Here is an 18,840-nt window from a genome sequence, read left to right on the forward strand (position 1 = left end):
AGTGCTCTTAACTATTGGACCATCTCTCTAGCCACTTAAATTCTTTTAAAATCTAGTCTCCATGATCTCATTAGGTTTTTGTCATTGTGTTGGACTTCCTCATTTTTGTTTTTATGGGACAAGGTGGCACTGTTTTACAGGCCAGGCTGGCCTCCAGCTCTCCAGCTTCTGGCCTCTGCCTCCCACTCACTACAATTACACGTGTGGCCACCACAGCTGGACTCACAGCAAGGGTTTTTGAAGAGCTCAGATTGTTCCTAGATGGTTCATCCCTCATTGGAGTCAGTAAAATGCCTTTTATGTGGACACAGAAAAAGAGACAGATCCTCCTGGGGAGTGGCACCAGATGATGTCACAGGTGGGAAGTGGCACTGGATGATGTCCCAGGGACACCACCAGTCACTTGGTCCCTTTGTCACACTTGATCATTTAGTTGGGACCTCAGCTCTGTTTTCTGAAGGGTTAGGTCACCCCAGACCTCCTTCCTGGCGTCTGGTAGAGGTGACCTCCTAGAGTCTGGAGACGGTGACATAGTACTGCACTGTAATCGTGGTGTGGAATATGCTTCCAGTTGCTATTTCCACACTTGTTTTGTTCCAGCAACCATCTGCTTTCAGGAGAGTTGAGCCCTACACTCTGCCAGCCTCTTCAATAACACACAGGGGGCATTCTGCAGCCCACTGGCAGCCACTGCCCTCACACACCCGCACTTTCCAACCCCTGCAGTGTACTGCTCTGGACTGGGTGGGGTGCCTGAGCCTCCATGCTTTGGGTCTGGGAAAGCCCACATACTAATTTTTTTTTTCAAGGCAGGATTTCTCTGTGTAACAGCTCTGGCTGTCCTAGAACTCTCTCTGTAGACCAGGCTGGGCTCGAACTCACGGAGACCCACCCGCCTCTGCCTCCCAGGTGCTGGGATTAAAGGCGTGCGCCACCACCGCCGGCCCACACAATACTTCTTTGCAGTTTAACTATGGTGTGCACAGGCTGCAAGATGGGGTCCACTTGCTCAAGGGGTAGCCTCAACCAAGTCTGCAGAGAGCATTCTCTCCTCTCAGAAGCTCAGTTCAGTGTTGTCCTCAGCCTCTGAGGCACCAGTCATCATAGACAGACAGACAGACAGACAGACAGACGCTTAAAAAGGGAAACACAGTCCACTACATACTCACACAAAGCAGGAAAAGCAACTGCTAACTGATGAGTCAGATAAAAAGTGGATAGGGTAAAATCTTGTAAAATAAAAAGTTGAGAGAAACTTCTAGAGGGACTAGGGAGTGCCAGGAAATGAAGCACACACAAGTACTGAACACACACAAGTTCTTCTTTCCAAAGCAGGAAAAAGGACCTCTAAGAATGAAAATTTAAATTGACTTTTTTTTTCTTTTTTTGGTTTTTTGAGACAGGGTTTCTCTGTTTAGTCTTGGCTGTCCTGGACTTGCTTTGTAGACCAGGCTGGCCTGGAACTCATAGAAATCTGCCTGCCTCTGCCTCCCGAGTGCTGGGATTAAAGGCGTGCGCCACCACTGCTCGGCTTTTTAATATTTATTTATTTACTTATTTACTTACTTACTTATTTATTTATTTATTTATTTATTTATTTTTGAGACAGGAGCTCATGTAGCCCAGGTTAGCCTCAGATACCATGTAGCTGATCATGACCTTGAGTTTGGATCCTCCTACCTCCACCTCCCAAGTACTGGGATTACAAGGGGTACCACTCCTGGTTTATGCGGTGCTGGGGATTAAACCCAGAGCTTTGCTCATGCTAGGCAAGCACCTACCAACTGAGCCCTAACCCCAGCCCTAAAAGTGCCACTTCTTAGTATTGAAATAAGGATGCCCAGGAAACAATAAGGAAACACCTGGGTTGCCAGGAGAGGAAAGGCAAAGTGTTCCCTGTGGACACCTACCTGTTTCACCTGGAGGAAGCTCAGGGGATAAAGGCTTCCGACAGGTCCACTGGGACACAGGATGTCCAGAGCTTCGGCTACTGTCTTGAACTGAAAAGAAGCAAAAACAGACTTAGTGCCCTGTCAAGTGTGTGTGTGTGTGTGTGTGTGTGTGTGTGTGTGTGTGTGTGTGTGTGTTGTATGGGGGTTACATCAGTCTGGCTTATCAATGACATCGGGATCAGCCTCAGCTGTCCAACTTTCACCTGCTTCACAATCACCTCTGATTTTTATTCACCCACTCCCTCTCTTTCCCCTCCCTCCCTTTCTTTCTGAGACACATCCTCTTGGGTCAGGCCTCAGGCTTGCTATGTGGCCAAGGATAACCTCGCTCTCCTGATCCTCCAAGTGCTAGGGTTGTGTGAGCGAGCACCCACACCTGCTTTATGCTCTGCTGGGGTTTCTGCACCCCAGCTTTCTGCACCCCAAGCAGGCCCTCCACCAACTGTGCCTGCCCTCGCTTATTTTTTTATTATTCTCTGCAGGGCTGGGTATTGAAACCAGGGTTTCTTTCTTTTCTCTTTTGGTTTTTCAAGACAGGGTTTCTCTGTGTGACAGCCCTGGCTATCCTGGAACTCACTCTGTACCCCTGCTAGTCTCAAATTCACAAAGATTAGGTTCCTTCAGCCTCCCAAATGTTAGGATTAGAGGTGTTCACAACCACATCTGGCTATGAACTAGGTAAGTAAGTAAGTGCTCTGCCACTGAGCCTCAGGCCTTGCTCTTAACTTTTTATTTTGTTTTATTTTATTTGGAGACAGTCTCCTATATGTAGCTTTGGCTGGCCTGGGACTTGCTATGTAGACCAGGCTAGCCTTGAACTCATAGAGATCTGCCTAAATTGTCCTCCAAGTGCTGGGATTAAATATGTGCGCAACCATCTCCCACAGCCTAGTCCTCCTCTTTTTTTGTTTTATGTGTTTGGGTGATTGGCCTGCATGTGTGTGCAGTGCCCAGGGAGATTAGGAAAGGGCGTCAGAACCTGGAATTGGAGTCACAGATGCTTGTGAGCTGCCATGTAGGCGTTAGGGATCAAACCTGGATCCTCTGGAAGATCAGTCAAAGCCAGGCATGGTGGCGCACACCTTTCATCTCAGCCCTTGGGTGGCTTTGAAGCCAGCCTGGTCTACATATGGAGATCCAGGACACCCAGGACTGCATAGAGAAACCCGGTCTCAAACAAAACTAAACTAAACTTAAAAAAAAAAAAAAGAGCAGTCAGTGTTCTTAACTGCTGAGCCATCTCTCCAGGCACTGCTCCAAACTCTTGATGAAAAGTGTAAATGACATTAGCCTTTTTCTTGTTCTTTGATACAGGGTCTCTCTGTGTAGCTTTGGCTGTCCTGGATTCGCTTTGTAGACCAGGCTGGCCTTGAACTCACAGAGATCCACCTGCTGAGATTAAAGGCATGGGCCACCATGCCTGGCTGTTAAGTTTTAAAGAGAGTTTCAAGTGTGCCCATTCAGAAATACACCTCTGAGCTCTCTATCTAAGAAAGGCCTCAAAATGAATGGCACCAAGCCTTGGAGGCCGCCTCTGCAAAGCATCACAACACACTTTCACATCACGAAGAACTCTGAAGCAAAGAGGGTAGCTGGAGGCAAATTACTCTAAGATTATATCTGTCAAGACCATGTCACATGGTTATGTCACAGCTGCCTCACTAACGCCAAGCATAGGTGGCATGTGTTCTGAGCCCATGTCATGGCTCCTGAAAGTTGCTCTCTGACCTCCACAAATGTGTACATGTATGTACACACACACACACACACACACACACACACACACTTTTAAATAATGAAAACTCCATGTTTCTGTGGTTTGTTTTGAGTTTAACTGACAGTGAGTGTCCCTGTAACCAGAAAGATGACCCTGATCATCTGATCCTCATGTCTCCCACTTCGGAGTGCTGGAATTTACAACCACATCTGTGCCCCGCCCCCCTCTTTGGAGACAGAATCTTTCTCTTTAGCCCAGGCTAGCCTCAAACTCACTATGTAGCATAGGCTGGTCTTAAACTTAAGAGCAATCCTCCTGCCTCAGCCCACATTGAGCTAGGATTACAGGCATGAGCTACCTACCATACCCGATTTGCTAATTTCCTTTGTGGCACTAAGCTGTACTTCTTGGGGTTTTTCAGTTTTAGTATTGTTATTGTTATAAATATTTGGAGTTATTTTCTATCATATAAAAGGACTTTTTACTGTTTTAAAACCAAGCAGCCATTTTTGTTAAGTAGCTGCAGAGATGAGCAAGCGCCCCTTTCCCAGTGTGAGTCATCTAAGAAGAGATCCCTATCAGAGACCGCATTCTTTGTAGAATGCGGCACAGGATCTGACAGCAGGTGGAAAGTCTGACGGCAGCTCAGCCAGCCAACCAGACGGCAGAGGGCTTCGAGTGGAAAAACTATACTACGGTGCTTGGCGCTTAGCTTAAAGATAAAAACTTATGTTGCTATTTTAGAATTTCAAGATTCTTAAGAAATAAGTGACTGTTCGTGTTTTCTTCTTTTTCTGGTGAGTGAGTACATGTAGGAGTGAGGGACAGGGCAAGGGGAAAACCTGAAGGTCCAAAGAACCAAAACAAACCAGTTTTGGTACCTCCTTCCAACCATTAAGTAATTCTCTCTTTTTTTTCCCCAGAATAAAATTGCCTTAACATTTTTTTTTTTTTGGTTTTTCGAGACAGGGTTTCTCTGTGTAGCCTTGGCTATCCTGGACTCACTTTGTAGACCAGGCTGGCCTCGAACTCATAGCGATCCGCCTGCCTCTGCCTCCCGAGTGCTGGGATTAAAGGGGTGCGCCACCACACCTGGCAAAATTGCCTTAACTTTTATTAGTGATTAATTTCTATCTTTTTCTTCTGATGTTCCAGTATCCAAAAAGTCACTAAGAAAAAGATATGATTTTTGGATCTAAGAGGAGAGATACCAAAATTCCTGTGGTTTAGAGGAACTCATTAAAAAGGGGGTTCACAGACAAGGGCACTTATTACCATGTCTGATGACCTGAGTTCAGTTCCCCAGACCCTCACAGTAGAAAGAGATAACTCATGTTGTTCACTGGCTTCCATCTGGGTGCCATGGCATGCACGTCTCCCAACCCAAGAAATAAATGCAATAAAGAAAAAAACTAAAGGGGCAAAGATGGGAGAAAGCCTCCCTGAGCAGAACAATAAAGTAAGATATCACTTCCAAGGTGTCCAGAGAGCGCTTTGAAAACCAAGATTGATCCAAAGTGAATGAGGTGGCCCAAGACTGCCTCCTACTCTCCTATGCAGGAAGCGTGCGCACCCTGTCAGCTTGCATCCGTATCTTTTCTTCTTCTATTTTCCCTAGAAATGGCAATTACTCCACCAGGCTCTCAGAAAACAATTCAGAGAAAACAGCAAGGTCCTGGCCTGCAACACCTTCACTCACTGTCTCCCCATCTGATGCTCAGTGAGGATCTGACTTTTTTCTTTTTTCTTTTCTTTTCTAGACAGAGTTTTGTGTAGCCCAGGCTAGCTTCTAATTCACTATGTAGCCAAGTATGACCTGACCCTCTTGTCTCTAGGTTCTGAATGCTGGGTTACAGGTGTGTGCCAGCACGCCTGGTTTTTATGAGGTCTCCACTCATGGCAAGCAAGCGCTCTAACCACTGAGCTACACTCCCAACCCTCTGTCTTACCTTTCTCAGAGCAACATTTCCGTATGCGTACTTTGGTGTAGATGGAGGAATGAGACCTTCTGGGACTTCATTAAACTATAAAGCAGAGAGGAGAGAACAACACTGTTAACCCTTTAAAAATTTCCCCCCCTTTTTTAAAGACAAGGTTTCTCGGCCAGGCGTGGTGGTGCACACCTTTAGTCCCAGCACTCCGGAGGCAGAGGCAGGCGGATCTCTGAGTTTGAGGCCAGCCTGGTTCCAGGATAGCCGTGGCTGTTACACAGAGAAACCCTGTTTAAAACAAAACAAAAAAGACAGGATTTCTCTGTGTACCCCTGGCTATCCTGGAACTCATTCTGTAGACCAGGCTGGCCTCAAACTCACAGCGCTCCCCCTGCCTCTGCCTCCCAAGTGCTGGGATTAAAATAGTGCACCACTACACCTGATTCTGTCTAGTGACTTTTTATTGGTACCAGTTTACTACTTAGCAAAATTGTAACATTCTGCCCAGGTAATTAATGCTCAGCAAACAAGCAAATATATACAAAGACCTTTCCACCTGGTATCCCCCACTACAATCATGCCTGAGACATGGCTTTCAGATCGACCATCAAACCCGCCTCCTGTACCGCTCAGAGATGCACACTGAAACGAGCTGCTCTCTTCGCTCAGGGAATCCCTAGAGTCTGCAGAAACTGGCTTTTCCTGCCCTAGTCTCACGCTTCCATTCATCCGTCTAACAGATTCCACTTAGAACGCACGTTGTGTGGCGACGCTCAACAGCCTCGGATATACACAGCCCTTGTTCAGCGAGTGAGAGACGCCACAGTAGGCTGTATTAACCTCACATCAAGTCGTGTACTGAACATTCCCATATCACGACACAGACAGAAAACAGCTGATGGCTTTTCCCAGAGGTGAGTGAAGGGCTAGTGGCCGGGCTGGGGACATGGCAGAGTGGGTAGAGTGCCACCACAGAAGCACAAGGTCCGGAGTTCACACCCTCAGGACTCACACGAAAGCCAGGTGTGGTGGTATCCATCTGTATCCCTGGCACTAGGGGATACATCAAGCTCAGAGCTCAGTGAGGGACCCTATCTCAAACAACAAACCAGAGAGGTAGGGGAAGATACCAGAAGTTGGCCCCTGTCCTTTACACATGCATGCATGCATATGCTCACAAGAGTGCATGTGGGCTAGTGCACACACACACACACACACACACACACACACACATACACACACACATGTGCGCACATACACATACACACAAATATACAGGTCAGGCATGACCATAGTCCCAATACTTGGGAAGCAGAGGCAGGCAGTTCTCAGAGTTAGAGGCCAGCCGGGGATACACAGTGAGACTGTATCAAACAAACACATACCACCAACAAAAACAAACAAACAAACAAACAAACAAAAATTTGAAAAAGGCAAACACTTCCCAGAGTCAGTCAGCCACTGAGGTGTGAATTCATTTCTGAAGGGCAGAGTAGGAACATGCTCAGGGGTGCAAGGGGCTGTGTTCCATTCAGCATGGTTCTGTGGGTGGTCTGGTCCATTTTAGGGCCAGCATTAAAGAGAAAGAGAGGAGAACTGAGAGATAAGGTTGAGGTGCGCTTCTCACAGTCCTGCCTCACCCCCAAAGTGCTAAGACTACAGGGGTGTACCACCATGCTCTGTTTATGACTAGCCGGAGCCTGGGCCATGGCTTAATGAATATTAGGCAAACACAACATCAACTGAGCTATAGCCCCCGCTTCTGAAGTTCCGGGAACCACCATGCTGTTTCCTTACCCCCACACCCCAGGCAGCCTCAGTGGCCACCTTTTGGAATCTCCAGTGTCCGATAGCTACCCAGGCCTTAAACTACACCTGCTTACGTTCTACTGTGTTTGCATCTCACGAATCCTGCTGGAGTCAGGCATGATGGCACGTGTCTTTAATCCCAGCACTCCAGAGGCAGAGGCAGGTGGATCTCTGTGAGTTGGAGGCCAGCCTGGACAGCCAGGACTACAAGAGCAACCCTGGTTCAAAAACAAAAAAGAAAGAACCTCAATGGCCTCTCCCTCAAAGGAGGAGATGGGAGACAGCTCACTGGGTAAAGTGCTTGCTGCGTGCATGTCCAGATCTGACTTGGGATCCTCGGAACCCATGTACAGGAGGATGCAGCACGTGTCTGTTAAAACCTGCACTCCTGCAGTGAATGCAAAGGCAGGGTTCCGGGAACCTCAGGGAGCAGCTGATCTAGTGTACACAACAAAAGACCTGGCACAAACAACGCAGAAGATGAGGACCAGCACTCAAGGTCATCCTCTGACGTCACACTCTCTCACAAGTGTGGAAGTACTCACACACATACACACACTCACACACAGATACTCACATACCCCTCTCTCTCTCTTTCTCTCTCTCTCTCTCTCACACACACACACACACACACACACACACACACACACACACACAGTCTCTCACACACAGGGACAGGGTTAGGATAGAACTATTAAAACAGGTCACCAATTTAATCGAGACATCGTAAGAATAGAGCCATGACTGTCTCATCAGGACTCGGGAGGGGGAGGACTCGGCCCTGTAGCTTTATGGTCAAAGTGTTAACCGTGTCTAGTTCAGTTTTACCCACACCAAAGACAGTACCTGAGAAAAATGCAAATGTCTCGAGGTTTGTCGAGCCTTGAAGATTCCCACGTGACCTTTATCAGTGAGTACAGGCTTATGTGGCCTGCTGGGAAGCCATTCTTGCCAGAGTCCAAGGCAGAGGGGAGACATTGTCTACCTTTTTTTGGGTACCCCTGACACTGTCTCACATGGGGAGACCTTCCACTCTCTCAGCCTTTGAAGAGGGAGGGCTCAGGCAGAGTCTACTCAGGCACTTGTCATTAGATAGTGCCCTTCCTTGTGTAAGCCAGTTACCTACATATCTACAAGTTCTGCGAGACAGACTACTAAGAGCCACAGGCGTTGCTCAGTGGCCAAGTGCTTGCCTAGATGTGCAAGGCTCTGGGTGTGATCCCCAACATGAGGGGGAAAGAGATGGTTCTACAGAGTCTTTTAAATCCCAGCACTCTGGGAGGCAGAGGCAGGCGGTTCTCTGTGAGTTCGAGGCGAGCCTGGTCTACAAAGTGAGTCCAGAACAACCATGGGCACATGGAGAAACGCTGTCTCAAAAAACTAAAACTAAAAAAAAAAAAAAAAAAAAAAAAAAAAAAAGCCATTCCTTCGGGCCAGTGGTTGCTCACGTCTTTAATCCTAGCACTTGGGAGGCTGAGGCAGGAGGGTCCTGAGTTCAAGGCCTGGTCTATACAGTGAGTTCCAGGACAGCCAAGGTTACAGAGAAACCAAAAATCAAGAAACAAATAAATACATATACATACATACATACATATGCACATATATATGTATATATGCATATCACACACACACACACACACACACACACACACACACACACACACACGTCATTCCTGAGCCAGATAGCAATGATGCATGTCTTTAATCTCAGCACTCAGGAGGCAGAAGCAGGCAGATTTTTTATTTCAAGGTCAGCCTGATCTACAGAGCAGTCAGGGTTACACATAGAAACCCTGTCTCGGAAGAAAAAAAAAAACCAAATTATATATATGTGTGTACGTATACACACACACAGCCATATATATTACAAGGGTAGGTGTGTACATGTGGAGGTCAGAGGGCAACTTGTGGAAGTCAGTTCTCTCCTTCTACCATGCGGAGACAGAAACCTCGGGCTGTCGGACTTGTTGGCAAATGCCTTCACCCGCTAACCCATCTTGCTGGCTCTGTCGTACTCACAGTGAAGATGGTTATTATTATTATTGTGTGTGTGTGTGTGCATGTGTGTGTGTGTATACAGCGGTGTGTCACCGCTTGCATATGGAGGTCAGAGGACAACTTTCAGGAGTCACTTTTCTCTCTCTACCATGTGGATCCTGAGACCTGAACTCAAGTCCTCAGCCTTGGAGACAAATACTTTACTACGGAGCCATCTTGCTGGGCCCCAGGCATCTGAGTCTTGCCCTTTCCCTAACACAGAAAACCACAAGCAGCTGCACTCTCCCGCGTCTTCCTTCCCCTCTCTCTCACATCCTCCCTTCCCCCTCTCACCCGTGCCCTCCCTCTCTGAGACACGGTTTCACACTGTAGCTAGCTTAGGTTGGCCTAGGACTCACTGTGGAGCCCAGATTGATCTCAAACTCACAGTAGCCATTCTACCCCCCCTCCGCCCCCCCTCCGCCCCCCCCACTTCCCAAGTGCACAGATCGTTAAGTGTGAGCCACTCGTGTGGCGTTCCACTTTCATACTGTGGTCTGACTGGTGATGTGCATACACATGCCGCAATCACCAACAGTCCCTCACTGGTCTTCCTGCTTCGAGGGAGCACCCTCTCCTCCTGGGCTAGTCCTGCAGCCTGCGTGGCTCAGCTCTCCCTGTGCCCTCACAGAGTCAGACTGACCCAGGAGATGAATGCAATAGGTCTCTCCTTGATTCATCCGTCTCTCCATACTCCACTGGCTGCGCCCCTTCCAGGGCATTCTAGGAGCAGGGCCCCTTCCTCTCATTGGCTGAGTTCTGACAGTGGTCTGGCCCTGACCATCGACACGCTTCTCCCTCATGGCTGCCTGTGAGTCTTTGTTCAGATTTGACCTCCTGCTGGAGGCCTGTAAGTACCAAGCAGCTAGGACCAGCTGGCACAACACACTGAGGGAGGCAGACCTGTTTATCTGTAGAGGGGTGAGATATATGGATAAAAACATTATCTGGAGCCACTATGGTACTAATTAAGTAATTAATTAAAACAGGACTCCAAGCCGGGCCTGGTGGTGCACATCTTTAATCCCAACACTCCGGAGGCAGAGGCAGGTGGATCTCTGTGAGTGCAAGGCCAGCCTGGTCTACAAAGTGAGTCCAGAACAGCCAAGCCTATACAGAGAAACCCTATCTCAAAATACCAAACCAAATCAAATAAAACAAAACAAAAACCAAGGAGGCCAAGTAGAAAATTCTCAAAAGTAGCTCAGGATAGTCTTGAACTCCGGATCCTCTTGCCTACACCTTCGAAGTGGGACTTATCTGTGTTTGCCGTCATGCTCAGCGTAGGTTTTGTGGGGACTGGGGACTGAACTCAAGATGACAGCAAGTACCTTTACCTGCTGAGCCATCTCACTAGTCCCCTATTACATTTAAAAATTATTTTTTCAGGTAAGGTCTCATGTAGTCCAAGATGGCCTCGAATTTACTATATAGCCAAGGATGACTTTGAATCTCTTTAAAAAAAAAAAGATTTATTTATTTATTATTATGTACACAGTGCTCTGTCTGCATGAACACCTGCAGGCCAGAAGAGGGCATCAGATCTCATTATAGATGGTTACGAGCCACCATGTGGTTGCTGGGAACTGAACTCAAGACCTCTGGAAGAGCAGACAGTGTTCTTAACCTCTGAGCCATCTCTCCAGCCCTTTTTGGTTTTTTATTATTATTATTATTATTATTATTATTATTATTATTATTATTATTATTATTAGTTTGTTTTTGAGACAGGGTTTCTCTGTGTAGCCTTGGCTGTCGTAGACTCGCTTTGTAGACCAGGCTGGCCTGGAACTCACAGCGATGCACCTGCCTCTGCCTCCCGAGTGCTGGGATTAAAGGCGTGTGCCACCACGCCCGGCTTGACTTTGAATCTCTTGATGCCCCTGCCTCCACCTCCAGAATGTTAGGATTGAAGGTGTGCATCATCAGACCCTTCCCACAGCGCTAGGGATAGAATCCAGGGTTCTGTGCATGCCAGGCAAGCACTCTACCAACTGAGGCCTACGCTATTATAACTCTAAGTGAGTGCTGGAGCAGCCTGAGAGCCAGGCTGTGTGTCTTGTGCGAATCCGTTCCTATCATGTTCAGAACAAGTAAAATTAATAGGTGGCAAGAGAAGTTAGGGCAGTGGTTAGCTCAACTCAGGTGGGAGGGTGCTGAGGGTGATCAAAAGGCACCTGGAGGCTCCACTGGGCGTTGGTTGCTGCTTTCTGTTCACTTTGCATATACAATAGCCTTGGGAGCCCTGTTCCTCTAAGGGCAGAGATAACACACTTGAATGGGTAAGAAAACAAAAACACAGAGAAAGAAAAACTTCCTAACCTAAAGAAGGGGGAAACGAGAAAACAAAAACATCGTCAAACAAGGCAAAGAGAAAGTAATAAGGAAGAAAAACAAGAAAGGGGGAAGCACAAAGGGGGAAAAAAAAAAGCTGAAATCAATCTCTGCGTGGGACTTACGTACTTGCCACACAAGCAAGAGAAGCTGAGTCCATTTCCTCACCCCACAAAAACCTGGGCAGAGTGCCACAAGCCTGTGACCCCAGGGATGGGAGGAGTCCTGGAGCTTGCTGGCCAGTGAACAGCAGGGTCAGTGAGACTCTGCCTCAAAAAGAAGGTGGAGTGATTGAGGAAGACACACACACATATACTTACAAACATATACAAAACACAAATCACTCTGCATGCGTCAAGAGTGACAGTGAATTGGGCTGGAGACATGGTCCAGTGGTTAAAGGTGCTCCTTGCTTTTTCAGGAAACCCAATTACTTAGCAGTACCAACCACACTGGGTAGTTCAAAACTGCCTGTATCTTCAGGCAGTAGCTCCAGGGGAGGCAATGCCCCTTTCTTGCATTCTCAAGTACACACGCACACACACACACACACACACACACCTTAAAGTGCTGCTTTAATACCAGCACTGGGGAGGCAGAGACAGATCTCTGTGAGTTCAAGGTCAGCTTAGTCTACAGAGGTTCAGGATAGCCAAGGCTACACAGAGAAACTGTCTCAAAAAACCAAAAATAAATAAATAAATAAATAATGAAAATATTTAAAGGGAAGAGAAATTTTTGCTGAGAATATGTTTTTCTTTTTCTTTCTTTTTTTAATTTTTTTATCTTTTGAGATACTGTCTTATGTAGCTGAGGCTGGCCTTGAACCAAATAACTCAAGATGACTTAACTCCTGATTCTCTTGCCCTGCCTCCAGAGAGTAGATTGCAGGCATGCACCACACCAGGCTTTATCGTATTTTTTTTTTCCATAACATGCCTGGTGTGGTGGTGCACAGCTCTCAGGAGGCAGAGGCAGGCAGATCTCTCTGAGTTCAAAATACCAACCTCATCTACACAGAGAGACTCTGTCTTAAAATACAAAAAGCTTCCAAAAACAAAACAAAAAAATATTTCCGAACACAAATCTTAACACATGCTTAAACTTGGCATTACCTGACACTTAACTTTTACCACTTATAGGCAGAAAACCTATAGTTGTTTTTTTTTTTTTTTTAACTTCAAAACTCAGGTGACTGAGCAGAAAAACTGTGGGTTGTTTTTTTTTTTTTTTTAATTTACCACAGAGACAGGAAACCCCACCTGAGAACTTTGGGTGCTTCAAAGGCTGCCTGCTGGAGGGATGGAGAGGTTCCAGAGCCAGCTAAAGGAAACAGTAGTCACTTGCCCCAGATAGAACACAGCATCTCAGCATCTCTCTCTCTGCACAGGTCACATCTGCCCTGCACAGTGCTGTCACAGCATCTCTCTCTGCTGCATGGGTCACATCTGCCCTGCACAGTGCTGTCACAGCATCTCTCTCTGCTGCATGGGTCACATCTGCCCTGCACAGTGCTGTCACAGCATCTCTCTCTGCTGCATGGCTCACATCTGCCCTGCACAGTGCTGTCACAGCATCTCTCTCTGCTGCATGGGTCGCATCTGCCCTGCACAGTGCTGTCACAGCATTTCTCTCTGCATGGGTCACATCTGCCCTGCACAGTGCTGTCACAGCATCTCTGCTGCATGGGTCACATCTGCCCTGCTCAGTGCTGTCACAGCATCTCTCTCTGCTGCATGGCTCACATGTGCCCTGCACAGTGCTGTCACAGCATCTCTCTCTGCATGAGTCACATCTGCCCTGCACAGTCTGTCACAGCATCTCTCTCTGCTGCATGGCTCACATCTGCCCTGCACAGTGCTGTCACAGCATCTCTCTCTACATGAGTCACATCTGCCCTGCACAGTGCTGTCACAGCATTTCTCTCTGCATGGGTCACATCTGCCCTGCACAGTGCTGTCACAGCATCTCTCCTGCATGGGTCACATCTGCCCTGCACAGTGCTGTCACAGCATCTCTCTCTGCATGGGTCACATCTGCCCTGCTCAGTGCTGTCACAGCATCTCTCTCTGCTGCATGGCTCACATGTGCCCTGCACAGTGCTGTCACAGCATCTCTCTCTGCATGAGTCACATCTGCCCTGCACAGTGCTGTCACAGCATCTCTCTCTACATGAGTCACATCTGCCCTGCACAGTGCTGTCACAGCATCTCTCTCTGCATGGGTCACATCTGCCCTGCACAGTGCTGTCACAGCATCTCTGCTGCATGGGTCACATCTGCCCTGCTCAGTGCTGTCACAGCATCTCTCTCTGCTGCATGGCTCACATGTGCCCTGCACAGTGCTGTCACAGCATCTCTCTCTGCATGAGTCACATCTGCCCTGCACAGTCTGTCACAGCATCTCTCTCTGCTGCATGGCTCACATCTGCCCTGCACAGTGCTGTCACAGCATCTCTCTCTACATGAGTCACATCTGCCCTGCACAGTGCTGTCACAGCATTTCTCTCTGCATGGGTCACATCTGCCCTGCACAGTGCTGTCACAGCATCTCTGCTGCATGGGTCACATCTGCCCTGCACAGTGCTGTCACAGCATCTCTCTCTGCATGGGTCACATCTGCCCTGCTCAGTGCTGTCACAGCATCTCTCTCTGCTGCATGGCTCACATGTGCCCTGCACAGTGCTGTCACAGCATCTCTCTCTGCATGAGTCACATCTGCCCTGCACAGTGCTGTCACAGCATCTCTCTCTACATGAGTCACATCTGCCCTGCACAGTGCTGTCACAGCATCTCTCTCTGCATGGGTCACATCTGCCCTGCACAGTGCTGTCACAGCATCTCTCTCTGCTGCATGGCTCACATCTGCCCTGCACAGTGCTGTCACAGCATCTCTCTCTACATGAGTCACATCTGCCCTGCACAGTGCTGTCACAGCATCTCTCTCTGCATGGGTCACATCTGCCCTGCACAGTGCTGTCACAGCATCTCTCTCTGCTGCATGGCTCACATCTGCCCTGCACAGTGCTGTCACAGCATCTCTCTCTGCTGCATGGCTCACATCTGCCCTGCACAGTGCTGTCACAGCATCTCTCTCTGCTGCATGGCTCACATCTGCCCTGCACAGTGCTGTCACAGCATCTCTCTCTGCTGCATGGGTCACATCTGCCCTGCACAGTGCTGTCACAGCATCTCTCTCTGCTGCATGGGTCACATCTGCCCTGCACAGTGCTGTCACAGCATCTCTCTCTGCTGCATGGGTCACATCTGCCCTGCACAGTGCTGTCACAGCATCTCTCTCTGCTGCATGGTTCACATCTGCCCTGCACAGTGCTGTCACAGCATCTCTCTCTGCATGGGTCACATCTGCCCTGCACAGTGCTGTCACAGCATCTCTCTGCTGCATGGGTCACATCTGCCCTGCACAGTGCTGTCACAGCATCTCTCCCTGCTGCATGGGTCACATCTGCCCTGCACAGTGCTGTCACAGCATCTCTCCCTGCTGCATGGGTCACATCTGCCCTGCACAGTGCTGTCACAGCATCTCTCCCTGCTGCATGGGTCACATTTGCCCTGCACAGTGCTGTCACAGCATCTCTCCCTGCTGCATGGTTCACATTTGCCCTGCACAATGTTGTCTATCCATTTTTCCTCCCTACACAGATGGACTATGACAAGGACACATTTTCTGGTTTCTACTTGCTGTCCACACTGTTACAGTCCCTCCTGGGTGGCTTACACATGCCCTTTGCTCTCCCTACAGCATGACTGGGTACCCCAAGCTTGGTTTCACAGGTGAAGGGTGCAGCCTGGAGCCTTGCTGATAGACTCATGAGGTCTTCCTCCGGTATGGCTGTCCCACAAACCCACGCCTCCTTCCACCCACCCCATCACTCAGTCTCCAGACAGGAAGCCATCTCCAGGGCTCTGAGGAGTTCATGGGAGGCGCACTACCCATCCAGTTCACTGAGAGTTCGAAGGACCAACCTTCTGAATGACATTTCGAAGAGCAAAATACTTCTTAGTGAGGTCCCCTGCCTCGCTCAGTGGGGCATCATAATCATAGCTGGTGGGCTGTGCCGAATAGGGCGTGTTGGCACCTAGAAGACAGAAAAAAATATGTCACTGGTCACTACTGAAGGCCTTGCACAGGGTTAGGGTGAGGAGAAAGGAAAGACCATTAAAGCCCAAATCTTTGGAGCTGGAATGCAGCTTACACAGCCGGTCCAGTGTGTCCCTAGCACTGCAGATCCCGGATGTGGTGGCACATGCCTGGGACTGAGCATCTGGGAGGAGGAACAGGAAGATCAGAAGTTCAGGGTCATTCTCCTTTTTTTCATTTTATTTTGTGTGTATATGTGGTTTGCCAGCATACATGCCTGTGCACCATGTGTGGTCACAGAGGTCAGAAGGTGTCAGATCTCCTTGGACTGGAGTTACAGACAGCTGGGAGCCACCATGTGAGGGCTGAGAATAGAACCCAGATCCTCTGGAAGAGCAGCCAGTGCTCTGATCTGCTTTTTCAGTTTGCACTCCTCCAGGGAAAGCCTTTATCTATCGGCCAGTCTGGGGACATAGAAATCTTCCCCTGCCTCCCCTGCCCAGATTTCCTCAGGACAGGCTGAGGCCATTCACAGAGTTGTTACATCACACGCATCCTCACTCCTAGAGCTATATCACACACACACACACGCACACACACACACACCCCCTTGCTCACAGTTACATCACACACACCCTCGTTCGCAGAGTTACATCACACACACACACACCCTCCCTCACATACATAGTTACAAGACCCCATCTTCTATATGCTGTCATTTCTCTGTGTGACAGATGCTGGCCCTGAGAACATACCCAAGGAACATCTTGTCACGCGGTCCTGGGGCTGCTCCTGTGGTTGATATTACTGGAGTTGACGTGAGGGGATCTCCCTAGATATGGAAGGAGCTGCCACCCTAGAGGGATGTCCCACACTAACGCCAACTGAGCACTAGCATGCCTCTCTCACTGCATCCTGACTGTGGGGAGCTCCTGAGCACTTCCTTATGTCTGCTTTTGTCTGGGAAACGCAATCAACACAACTTCCCTGGAACTCACCCTGTGACAAGGACAGAATCAGGGCTGGATACACAAAACGACCAGAAAAACAATTCCCTTGCCAGGATTGTTCAAGGTGCAGAGTCTAGACCGGAAACAGACACGCTTGCCAAACATGATGCTCACAGCTTTAGGGTCCCTGTAATACTGGCCAGTCCTTTGAAAACTTACCCATGCAAAAGAGACACATGGGGAGTCTGTAGAAACATTTGAACTCTGCCCTGGAACCTGGTTCCTGGGGGCAGGGCATAGAGACGGCCTTTCTTCCCTTTTCTGTTTTCTTTTAGACAAGGCCCAGGTTAGCGGCAAACAAGCTATGTAGGTAAGGATGAGCTTAAACTTCTGATCTTCTGCTTCTTACCTCTTGGGTGCCAGAATCACAGGTGTGTATCTGGGATCACAGGTGTGTGTCTAGGATCAAAGATGTATGTCTGGGATCCCAGGTGTGTATCTGGGATCTCATGGGTGTATCTGGGATCACAGGTGTGTCTCTCAGGTGCAGGGATCCCAGGTGTTTATCTGGGATCCCAGACATGTATCACTAAGCCTGATTTATGCAGTGCTGGGGGTGGCATTGAAGGCCTGATGCAGGCTAAGCAGTCACTCTACCAAGCAAGCGTTACCTGCAGCTCTTGAGATTGCATTTCTAATGGCAATGCTGCTGTAGCCAACTGTGAGCCAGCAAGGTTTGCGCCTTCCTCCTCTAGCTCAACAGTACTCGTGTGAGAATGAAGCTTTTCTATGATGGCATTTTTTTAAGAACCTAGTTTGTGCCAGGCAAGGTGGCACGTGCCTTTAATCCCAGCACTCGTAAGGCAGAGGCAGGCGGATCACTGTGAGTTCGAGGCCAGCCTGGTCTACAAAGTGAGTCCAGGACAGCCAAGGCTACACAGAGAAACCCTGTCTTGGGAAAAAAAAATGTGAGCTCTGGGGCTGGAAGTCAGGTCCCTGTGCTTGCCCAGCAAGTTTTAGCACTGTAAGGGAGCAATTCCTACTTAAGGGCACATGAAGGGATTTGAGGCAAAATAATGACAGAAATGTGAGCAGGAGTGTTCCCCAACACACACACACACACATACACACACACACACACACACACACACACACACACACACACACACACTCTGAAACCATATTTACACAGATGTGGACACAGGGTTGGGGATGAGCATCATACAAACGCATGCATAGTCCCTAGGGTTGAATGGACAGGTCCCTCCTCTGGGAAGTAGGTCTGAATATAGCTGCTAAGGTCAGGCCAGCTTGGCCAAAAGCAGCTTCAGAGAGGCCTGGAGAGCCAAGCCTGGCTGGTATGGGGTCACTCTGGGCCTTTGGGCTACAGGGGTTAGCTGAAGGTCAGCGGCCTTGGGCTAGAGTGTTGGCTCTAATGCAGAACTCTGCCCTTTGCCAGCAGAACAGGAAGTGTGGGGGTGATTTTGGGCACCCACATATTCCTCTCTGTAAACCGATGTCAATAATCACTAGGCTGAAGGATCTAATAAGAGAACTAAACAAAAAGGCAGGAGACAGATTCCTATTGGCACAGCAGGGCCTGGAGAACAGCTTTTACCCATTTTTTAAAAAATTCTATTTTTTATGTATTTATTGTTTTGTTTTGAGATAGTCTCACTATGTAGCCCAGGCTGACCTAGGACTCACTATGTAGAACAGGCTGGCCTCAAACTTGTAGCAATTCTTCTGCCTCTGCCTCCCAAATGCTGGGATCATAGATATACACCCACACACCTGATTCACTGCGCAGCCTAAAAATTACCTTTCACCCCCTCCACTCAAGTGCTGGGATTAAAAAATGTGTGCCACTGTGTGGGGTTTGTGTATGGCTCAAACCCAGAGCCTGGCACAATGCCAGGCAAGCACCCTAGCAACCAAGCTACTTCAGCAACCCTAGAATATTATTTAGCAATAAAAACAATGTATTAGTGCATGGCAGAACATGAACG

The 18,840-nt window shown here is 48.5% G+C and overlaps 1 protein-coding gene across 1 annotated transcript in view; it reads right to left on the reverse strand.

Moving 5' to 3' along the window:
* The window catches only part of GLB1 (galactosidase beta 1), a 75,884-nt gene that overhangs the window by 21,517 nt on the left and 35,527 nt on the right, over positions 1 to 18,840 (reverse strand). Inside the window, exons 10-12 of the mRNA XM_084754539.1 lie at positions 15,767 to 15,879; positions 5,619 to 5,693; positions 1,911 to 2,000 (exon numbers count right to left, since the gene is read on the reverse strand). Coding sequence (XP_084610665.1) covers positions 1,911 to 2,000; positions 5,619 to 5,693; positions 15,767 to 15,879 — 278 coding nt within the window. The remainder of the gene's footprint in view (positions 1 to 1,910; positions 2,001 to 5,618; positions 5,694 to 15,766; positions 15,880 to 18,840) is intronic.

Source organism: Acomys minous (assembly GCF_964271855.1).
Source record: "Acomys minous genome assembly, chromosome: 13".
NCBI classification, from domain to species: Eukaryota; Metazoa; Chordata; class Mammalia; order Rodentia; family Muridae; genus Acomys; species Acomys minous.